Genomic DNA, 10,562 nt, shown 5'->3' with positions numbered 1-10,562 from the left:
GAAAAAGTAGTTTGCTCAGACTAGAACAGACCAAGAAAGATGTGGAAGCAGTCTCTGGGTGTGGGAAGAGATGTTACAGAGTGAAAGGGCATAAACTTTGTATTGTGTTGGAGAATAAAGGGCTGTGGCAGAACTTCTGGGAAGGGTAGTTTGACATGGGATTTGATTTCTGTTTATGGCCAAAATACTCATAATGGCAACCAGGGTTGTTTTGTTGTCCGTAATACTGGGGGATGTGGTTTCTCTGCAGTTGCTGGAGAGGGTGCTCTAATGGATTCCCTTGCACAGAGAGGAGAACATCAGCTTTGATGTGGGAGGCTTCCCCTTCCTTGCCTTCCATTCCTCAGGGCTGTCAACCACAGCTGGGGGAAGCTGAGCAAAAGGCAGGAGGTCTGACAGTGTGGATGTCCACTAGGACACTAAATGAGGTCCAGGGGTCAATTTTGCTAATAAATTGCATTTATCTTTAGGAAGGTGAAGTATTCATCATGGGTTTTTTGTTTTTGTTTTTTTTTTTAAAGAATTTAGCCAAGACCACACTGGACAGAAACTTAGATATAGATGACACTACCTTGGAGAAGTAGGAGAGAGTAAGGTAACCTGTTTCCTCTTTATTTTCTCCACATTGGGTTTTATATGAGGCTAGAGTTTGATGCACAAGTGATATTGATATTTTCTGATACCTGTTGATTTGACATTGTTTTAGTGTTGTGTCTTTGCATAAGGAAGGCCACATATTAAGTGTATGCTATCATGTATGGAAACATATAAGATTTTATTCATCTGCAGGGGGATTTTAACCAGCTTGAAGGTGTTAAAGTATGCTCAAAATTTTGAGTGGTTGTCAATAGAATGAGTAATATCATGTGTTGTCAGCCTTCACAAATTTGTCATGGCTGTGGCCCTGATGGTTTTGACAGTTTCATGATGATAAATTTTGGCTGTTTCATGCAAATTGAATCAGAAAGGAATTCCTAAGAACACAAAACTGAACCTCCTGAGACCATGAGCTCTTAATTCTTGCTCAACCACACACTGCTCATCATGATTTCTCACATCTCGTGTTATAAGCTGTTCATTGCTATTGTGGTAGGTAACTAATGTGTAAATATATACACATGCACTTTCTGCATATTCATTTGTTGTGTACTTTTGATTTATCTTCACAGAGTGGCGGGGTGGTTGAGATTGGCAGGGACCTCTAGAAGCGTCCAACACCAGTGCTCGGTATTACCTACAGCAGATTACTTTGTGACAATGTTCAGTAAGTTTTGAGTATCTCCAAGGACAGAGACTTGGAGACACAGTATCCTCTCTGGGACCTGTTCCAGTGTTTGACCCCCCCCCTTGGAGTAAGGAAGTTTTTCCTTAAGTTCAGATGTCCAGTTTGTGCCTGTTGTATGTTGTCTTATCACTGGACAGAAGTGGGAAGACTGGCTCAATGTCTTTCTTCCCCTCAGGCATTTAATATAATGATAAGACTCCTGCCACTATACCCTGAGTCTTCTCCATGATCAATAGTCCCAGCTCTCTCAGCCTCTGCTCAGATGTCAGATGCTCCAAGCCCTTAAATGTCTTTGCAGCCCTTTGCTGGTCTCACTCCAGTGTGTCTGTGTTGTATGGGGGAGTCTGGAACTAGTGCAGCATTTCAGATGTGTTTCAGCAGTGCAGAGTAGAGAAGGATCGTGTCCCTCAATCTGCAGGCAATACCTTTCCTAAAGCAGCCCAGGATGTAGTTGAAAGGATCCTCTTCACTGATTTCACTATATTAGCTATATAGTCTGGGAAATATTTCCTGCTTTGTTCTGGATTTTTCCATTTCCAAGCTATATTAGCTTGATATAATATTAATTATATTTTGTGACATTTCAGAAACAGTGATAGAAAAGGTATATTCATTGGAATGGAGATATTTGCTTCAGCTGATTCTTGCTAGATTAAGGAATATTTTGAGGCTGAGTAATTTTTAGGTATCAATTTAATTTGGTATTTGCTTTCCATTTCTCATAGTAGTTTCCTTATTCTTATAGTAGTTAAAAAACCCCAAAGTGGTTAAAAGTGGTATTTCTCTGCTGTAGTAGTCTTGGTTTTAAAGTGCTTGAGTCCTAATTTCAAATAACTTTCCATGTTGAGTTCATGCTGCTTAATATTTTGAGTTCTTTTAGTTTTGTCTCCAAGGACAGTGTTCTATCTCCTGTCCTTTTCCCATTATTTTATTTTTTTAGGTCTTTTCAGATTTTTTGTACCACCTTCAAAATTTGTACAAAGTCTGCTAAACTTCATTTACGTCAAGGAAGCATATATTTTGTCTAGCACTGCTGATCTTTTACTAACAAGGTTTGGATTTTTGTTGTGTGTTTTGTGTGGGTTTTTTGTTTTGTTTTTTGTTTCTTTTTTTTGTGAAATTACTTTCCATCTGCTTTCCGCCTTCATATGTACAGTAGAACTTAGTAACAAAACATGGTGAGTCTGAAAGTTTTGGTTTTTCTAAGACTTTTTTTCTAAGAGTTTTCATCTAAGACCTTTTCATCCTTCTCCAGCACGAAAGATTTTTGCTATTTTGGATTATGTCACATCTTTAAGCTCCTGAAACTGAAATGTTTCTTCTGCTTTTATCTGGGAGTAGGTTACTGGCTACATTATTGTGTAGATGCTTGCAACATTTTTTTGCTTGTTGTAGCTGGTTTTGGTAGTTGATTTAGTACTTTGCAGATTCATTTTTGTACTGCTTAGGTGACCATATAATGCTCAGAACAGCATTTATTTAATTACAGAGAAAAAGAATTCTCTGAATACTTCAGAGATGGTGTTATAGTGCATATTTTGTTGAAAATTGTCAGTTTTGTGAGAAAATGTTTGTATTGCCTATAAGGTGTTTTTCAGGAGTCTGTTACCCTGAGTGGGGCTGATGCTGGTTCATATTTTTACCATGCAGCACGCTGTATAATATATCCCTTCTTTTCTTGCATTAATTTTTGTCTTGGGAAGCAATATGATCAGCTGCTGTAGAGGTTGTCATAAAGTAAGAATTTTAAGATAGACAGTCCCTAGTACGTATGTATATTGTTTACATGACTTTTCATGGTTAAACATCTATCTGATCATAAGATGATGTAAAGGTAAAATAATTCAATGGATTATGTACCTTTTTCCTGTAATTACAGTTCATTTATCAATAAACTCTGTTGTAGCTGTTACTCTTTCTTAGCTACCACAATATTCAAATCAGTGAGTTGTTTTTAACAGCAAAGTTCTCTCCTAGAGGGCATCTAATCGCAGTCTGAAGGATGTATGAAGAGTCCACTAGTTCCTGTGACTTAATGGTTAATCATAATTTCTGAGAGTGATTATTTATAAACATTAACCCAAAGAATGAGAAAAAGAGGCTTTAAGGGGAGTCCTTTTTTTACTCATTTTAAATAATATTTGGAATGATAAGCCAAGTCCTAGAAAATGAGAAAATTGCTGATGATGTCTCAGTACAAGAGAGTGATTCAGTCCCAACAATAACAGTTTACAGAAGAAAGAGATAGGGCTTAACTGTGGTATCTACGTAAGGGAAATACAGAGCCAAAACTTAGCATACAAAAGTGTAGTAATAACTAATAACTAGTGACTGAAGCCAAAGTAGTTCAAACTGGACATAAAGTACAAAGGGCAGTGACTAGCCTTTCAGACTGTCACAGCAAGTGATGGACTCTTTAGCTCTTAATAACTTGAATTTTGGTGTGGATGCCTTTCTGTAAGAACTGCTGAGGTTAAACACAAGTTAGTGGTCTTAGAGGTTGGAAGCTGAAGGAAATAAAAGGCCTCTGTTTAAGAGGACATAATTCTGATTTTGTGAGCCTGTCTGCCCTGAAATGGTGAACCTTCCAAGGAAAAATCAGGAATTTACAGTGGGTTGTTGGTTTTTTGTTGGTTTTGTTTTTTGTTAAACTAGGTTGCATCTCCAGTCTCCTCCTCCTGCTTTTATCTGCACCTTTGAGTTTAGTATTAGTTGGCTGATCTCAATCCCACATTCTGCACCTACAAAAATTTAAGACAGTTCTCCTCTTTAGTAGGGATTCCTTCAAACTGGTAGGAAATTCGATATTTTCAACAAAATGGACAAAGAATTTTACAAGGTTGGTTTAGAATGATTGAAGTTTCCTTAGCCCCCTGCCTTTGAGTGGTTACTGCTAGGACAGAGTGTTTAGGCTTGAGGCTAAACGAACCCCATAGAAACGTCTATTCAGCCTTGTTGAAGTAGTTCATGAAACAGGTAGAATTTAATTTTTTTCAAGGACTTTGCTTAATAGCATGGCAAAAAAAAAAAAGCTGGAACTGCGTATGGCAAAAGGCTTGAGAATAAAAGAGAACAGTTGCTCCACAGTTTTTTCTTCTGGAGTTCAGATCACAGGTGCAAATTAAACTGCCAGATTCATTGTCATAATTATCATCTGTATTTGTGCACAGTGGTAATCTGTCATGAAGGGTGGAAGACTAGGCCAGGAGGAAGTACCTAAGGCTTAACAAAGATGTGTAAAGTTGTGCACTGACATGGTATCATTGCCAAACAGCAGTGCACACTGGGGTATGCCTGGCTGGGATGTAGCTCTGCTAAAAAGGAGCTGGGGGTCTGTTGGGTGGCAAGCTTAACAGTGCCAGCACGGTGCCCTTGTGGCAATGAAGGCAAACTGAGTTCTATTTTGTAAGAGCCTACCTAGGACAGTAGATCTGATTTGTCCCCTGATTTGGAGAGAGAGATTGAAAAATTGGAAAAGGTGGCCACCAGGATGATTTGTATGTTAGAAGGATGATCAGTATGTTAGAGAACTAACATACAACTAACTAACAATGTCTGGAAAAAGATTCAAGGAAGTTTGTATTGGAATCATAGAATTGTTTAGATTAGAAAAGACCTCTCAAGGTAATAGAGGTCAACTGCTCACCCAGCATTGCCAAGTCTACCTCTAAACCATGTTCCTAAATGCCACATCTACACATCCTTTACATACCCCCAGGGATGGTGATTCCAACACTGCCGTGGGCACCCTGTTCCATTGCTTGACAACCCTTTCAGTGAAGAAATTTTTCTGATATCCAATCTAAACCTCTCGTTGTGCAACTTGAGGTAATTTTCTCATGTTATTTGGGAGAAAAGACCAACCCCCACCCTGATACAGACAGCAATAAGATCCCCCATGAGCCCTTTCTTCAAGCTAAGCACTCTCAGCTCCCTCAGCTAATCCTCATAAGACTTGTGCTCCAGGCCCTTCACCAGCTTCATTGCCTTTCTTTGGACATGCTCCAGCACCTCAAAGGAGAGAAGGCTTGGAGAAATTAAACATCCAATACGTAGAACGTAGCTATGAAGAAGTAGTTGTTTTCTGTTCAGAAGGATGCATAGTGAGAGAAGAAATTTCATCTCAGTATTAGAAAAAGGAACTAAACATTGGAGTAAGTTCTTCAAAAGCATGCTGGAATCTTCCTCACTGAAATATTGAAGGCTCATCTTGGCAGCACCTTAGCTTACTTGATGTAAGGCCCTGTTAAAACCTAATGAAATAGGATCCAAGGGGAGGTTGGAGACAAGATAATTTCTAGAGCTCTTTTTCAGCCTAGGCTGGTGTGGTTAGAGCTGCTTGGCAGTGTTGGCTCTGGGCAGAGATAGCAAGGTTGTAGATTTGGCAGTAGCAAAACTGTGTGAAGCAGTGCGATTACAATTACTGGCAGGCACTTAATGGAATATTTTTATATAAATATTGGATTTTCAGTTTTTAAAGTGGAACCAGTAAGGAAAATGAAATTTACTTGTGTTGCTTTTTTATCTTTGTTCTTTTTATTGTTTTGTAAAAGAAAATAGAATAGCTACTTATGTGGAAAAAAAATTTAAAACGCAAGTGTGATGCACTCAGAATTTTAATATCAGGTTTATTTAAATACCGAGCTAAAATGACTAATATGTTTATATTATTCACTTTGTTTTTATATATATATTATAATGTTGTACTGCTTTATGACGATGCAGCAGAAGCAAATCTGTGGACTGCATGTGTTTCACAGGGCTATTTGCTTTGCTTGCCAGATAGCTGAAATGAAGCAGTGCTCGGTTCAGCTGGCCAGATAGCAGGTTCTGCCTCAGGCAGAGGGCAGAGCAAAGACACTTGAGATACTATATTAATAAAGCTGTGAGGAATTACAAAAATTGACGAAGCAGGTGTTCTACACCAAGAAAAGCTGTGGGCAGCGCTGTGAGGGGGATTTCTTGAGGCAGACATGACTGCAAAGAAGAGGTATGTATACTATGGGAATTTGGGGTATTTTAGTCTGATTCTGAAATAAGGTATCTAGATGATGAACTGGTAGCTCTGGATGCTCTTTTCAGTTCTGTGTGATTCAGTTTTTCATAGCATCCATCTGTTCTGTATATTTTTGTGTCATCTGCAGTTATCTGCATTAGATGCAGAGTAGTCAAGTGGGGTGGTGATATTTATTTGCATGTGCACATTGTGGAAGGTGTTGGAGGAAACAGGTGTGTTGTAGAAACTTGAGTGCACCTCTTACCTTTCTTTAGTCTCTTTTTGTGCACCTACTCAGCATGGAGTCTGAGTAGAATCAGAAATACCTCGAAAGGTGTGTGAGGATCTGGACTACAGACCTGGGTTTGCTACATTTCCAGCTGATATGTATGTGTTCTTTCCAGGAATCTTCAATTAAGCAGACAGTTCTCTCTCTCTCTCTCTCTCTCTCTCTCTATGTCTCGTGACTCTCTGGAAAATTACTTTGGTGTTTCTCCTAAGAGAAGACTCTTTTAAATAGTCTTCTGGTTTTTCTGTGTTCAGAGGCATTTTTCTCTCACAGCTGACTCAGGGTTTGCTTAAGAGAAGATGATGTTAAAAAAGAGTAGAAATTCTGTCTTTATCCTGTAGCTGCTTAATATGTACACAGATGAGGTTAGTGAGAGTAGGTCTTTTCCACTCCATCTTTCAAGTCAAAATCCTATTGAAACCAGTAGTCTATTGCAACCATCTTCGTTTCATCCAAATTAAGTTTTCTTATAAACTGTCACAGGGAAATTTCACTTATGTTAAGAAGTAATACTGTACCAAGTCCTCGTGGCTTATCCTTGTAACGTAGACTGACAGGAAAATCTGACTCCGTAATTAAAGAGCATTTCACACCACTGTTTTCTGAATGATTTTATTGCTTCGACATTTCTTTTTGTGCTCGTTAGCTGAGATATAACACCACGCACTAATGGAAGTAAATCGTCCACTGAATATAGCGCTATTACACGTTAGGTGGGTTTTTCCTGAGGCTTCAATTGCAGGGTGTTAGTTCTCCATAAACATTAATTCCTTGTATTTTCCCTAGTATCTTCTGTTTATGAAGGATTCTTTTTGACGGTTTAGAGGTAAAGGCATCTTGAAATAAATGTCCTACTCTTCAATGTACATACATTGGGTGCTGAGATTGGGAAAACTAGGGAATTTCTTCAGAGTTCTTAAAACAGGAATCCAGTGGTCCATAGTTCTGAGCATTGAAGGAAATCAGTTGAGCTGAATGCCCAGAAAATGAGAAATACACAAAAAGAGGTTATCTGAAAACATTTTATTTTTTAGGGGTTGGGTAATATTCACCTGCAAATTCCTTCTCGGAACAGAATTCTCTGGGCAGCATTCTCCTGCCTTCATTGCAGGATGTCTTCTTGTGTCCCCAGAGTTGATGGCCTGATTCGTTAGATAACTATCTATCTGCCTCAGCAGAAGTAGGGTCCTCTGCACATATTTAAGGAAGTATTGTATTCTGTGTTGTTGTGGATTAGCCAATGTAGGCAGTCAGGTCCTTCCCCCAGCCACTTATCTCACTCTCCACACAGTGGGATCGGAGAAGGAACTAGAGGGTAAAAGTGAGAAAGCTTGTGGGTTGAGATAAAGACAGCTTTATTATAAGAAAAGCAAAAACTGTGCACACAAGCAAAGCAAAATAAGGAATTGCAGATATTCAGCCATCTCCATGAAAGCACAGCTTCATCATGTGTAACAGCAACTTGGGAAGACAAAACCCACCAATTTGCACGTCCCCCATTTCTTCTTTTCCAAGTTTTTATTGCTGAGTGTGATGTCATATGGTTCAGCTGTTCTGGATGTGTCCCTTCCCACCTTCTTGTGCTTCCCCAGCCTGCTGGCTGGCAGGGCAGTATGTGAAACACAAAAAACCTTGTTGCTGTGTGAATGCTGTTCAGCAGTGTTATTGATGCTGTTTTCAGTACAAATCCAAACCCTAGCCCCATACAAGCTACTATGAAGAAAACTAACTCCATCCCAGAGAAGAAAAGTAGGAATATTCAAAGCTGTAGCTACTGCGGAAGAATTCTTGATGACCATTTTGAACCTTGTGTTTGGTTGATATGTCATATTTTAAACTTCACAGAGGCTGTGTTGAGGTTCTGCTGCCTCTTTTTCTATTATTTTGACATTTTTGTTTGCTTGTGAGTAGGTTTATGAAGGTCATTTCCAGCATTTCAAGGAAGTTAAACTGAAACAATTAAAATTTCACTGCGTGGAATTGTGTTGACTCTGCCTTATGTAAATAACTGAGTTGCTGGCACATATTGCTAATGCATATAACTCCTCTGCTATTTGCACTTATGGGGTAAATAACAGTGGAAGGTAGTTGCTGTTTAAATAAAACAACCTTTAGTGTAGACTGCAGTCATGTACTTTATCAGCCACTTCCACCACCATTTAGTAGAATGCAAAGATCTAACAAGATATGGGAACTTATTTACTGTAAGTATTTCTTCAGGTGAAATAGTAATTTGTGTTTGAGGAAGTATGCTTGCTATGTGTAGCTAATGCAAAATAAATCACAGAAAGATGTTTTTAAAAGAATTATGTAAGTAATTGTACAGAATAACACATTTAAAGTTAGTATTTATTATAAGAAACACGATGATGGAATTTGGGAATTACGCAGAATGGTCAATGGCAGTTGAAGATCACTGGGGGTAGAAATTGATGCCCAGAATAAACTACAGTTCCTGCATTTGCCTATATGCAGCCATTCAGAGAGCTTTATGATTTTCCTACTGTTAGTTTTTGTACCGTCAGACTATAAAGGATTTGGCACCTCTCTGTCAAAGAATAAAAGTCCTACCCTCTCATCTAATTTCTTCTGTTTGTCATTTAAACAAATATCAGCGAGGGATTAAAAAAACCACTGTATTCACAGAAACTATGCATAACATACTGTATGCTAATTCCATCCTCATTATGATACTAAGTAACAGGTTTTTTACTTTGTCAAAAAGAACTGTAAATTCTCCCTCTCAAAGCTAAAATCAGATTTATTTATTTTGGTGCTTCTAGCTTGGCAACTAAACCTGTTCAGTTATCTACTCAGTGGCAGGGTCTTCGTCTGTTAAAGGAAGAAGAAGGGTATCATGGTAGAGACAAGAATGCCAAGGATTCCTGGTCTCTGCCTTGATTTATCTGATTTATCTGGAGTCTAATTTTCCAAGGTAAATCTGTTCAGATAGATTTTATGTTTCTTCCCTTGGGTAACATCAAATCTTTGAGCACCTGTATGTATTTTGTTAACTGCATTAAGTTACTTATACCAAATAATGAATTTTCAAATCTTGTGTGGGGAGAACCACACAATTTCTATGACTAGAATAATTGTAATCTAGACTGTCACAAAACACTGTCACCATTTTCTAGCACTTCTAGTAATTTTAACTGAAATCAGTTTCTTTTCTGTATGATTTACTGGAACGTACAGGGGTTTGTGCTGCAAATGTACAAACACGATGGACAGGATTTTGTGTTTGGTAATCTTTTGTCAGTGGACTGTTTGGAAGCATCTGAGAAGAGTGTTCAATACCATCCACTGTGAATTAACATTTGAGTCATTTTAATATTTATATTGACAACATTATATGTTAGAAAATGTACAATAACATCTCAGTGGTTTTGCTGTTATTTTTGTGATTGCCTTTGTAATGAGTGCTAACATGATTAAAGCCTTAGCCAAAAGATGAACATTTTAACTAAATCATGATAAGTGCTGTCATAATTTGCAAAGTACACAATCTAAACAGACCTTTCCTTATAGAGTTGTGTCTTTAAAAGGCTTTAGTAATATACTGCCATTTCCCATCAACTTAGTCTGAACAACCTTCTACAAAGGAAGATGTCAAAGTCTGCCATAGTTCTAACTTGTAAAATCAATTGATTATTGGACTTTCTAGGCCCCCAAGTTTAAAAAAAAAAAAACCAAAAGAACCCCTCAAACTGTCTCCTTAGTTAATATATATCACCTTCTTAAATTGCTATATTATTCCTTAATCTAAGTTTTTAATGTAACAGGTTTTCTCTAAAGATGGTAGAAAAATAGTCTTTATTATGCTAAATTTATTTTTTTTCCTACTCTCCTTACAGTGTACTGCTGTTACTTTAAAGAAACCATTTTGAGGTTTTTTCTTATGGGTATTAGGAAGCCAGTAGCAGAGTTGGTGAATGCTATTACTCTTTTTTTGGCAAATTGCTACAGAGATAGAGTTCATGCAAGCTCAT

The 10,562-nt window shown here is 38.0% G+C and overlaps 1 protein-coding gene across 5 annotated transcripts in view; it reads left to right on the top strand.

The window, feature by feature from the left end:
• Window positions 1-555: 555 nt before the first annotated feature.
• Window positions 556-10,562, top strand: part of LOC103764830 (cotranscriptional regulator FAM172A homolog) — a 266,814-nt gene continuing 256,807 nt past the window's right edge. For 3 of the 5 annotated variants that reach the window (XM_018085980.1, XM_018085978.1, XM_018085979.1), the window contains exon 1: window positions 1,174-1,264. In XM_018085980.1, coding sequence (XP_017941469.1) covers window positions 1,258-1,264 — 7 coding nt within the window. In that variant the 5' untranslated portion in view covers window positions 1,174-1,257. Of the gene's footprint in view, window positions 596-1,173; window positions 1,265-1,334; window positions 1,353-10,562 lie in introns of those variants that run through there. The other 2 variants (XM_008931770.3, XM_025896472.1) reach the window with 2 other exon arrangements.

This window comes from Manacus vitellinus, unplaced genomic scaffold (assembly GCF_001715985.3).
Source record: "Manacus vitellinus isolate BGI_N305 unplaced genomic scaffold, ASM171598v3 scaffold_9_pilon, whole genome shotgun sequence".
NCBI lineage: Eukaryota > Metazoa > Chordata > Aves > Passeriformes > Pipridae > Manacus > Manacus vitellinus.
This window is presented reverse-complemented; position numbering and strand designations above follow the sequence as displayed.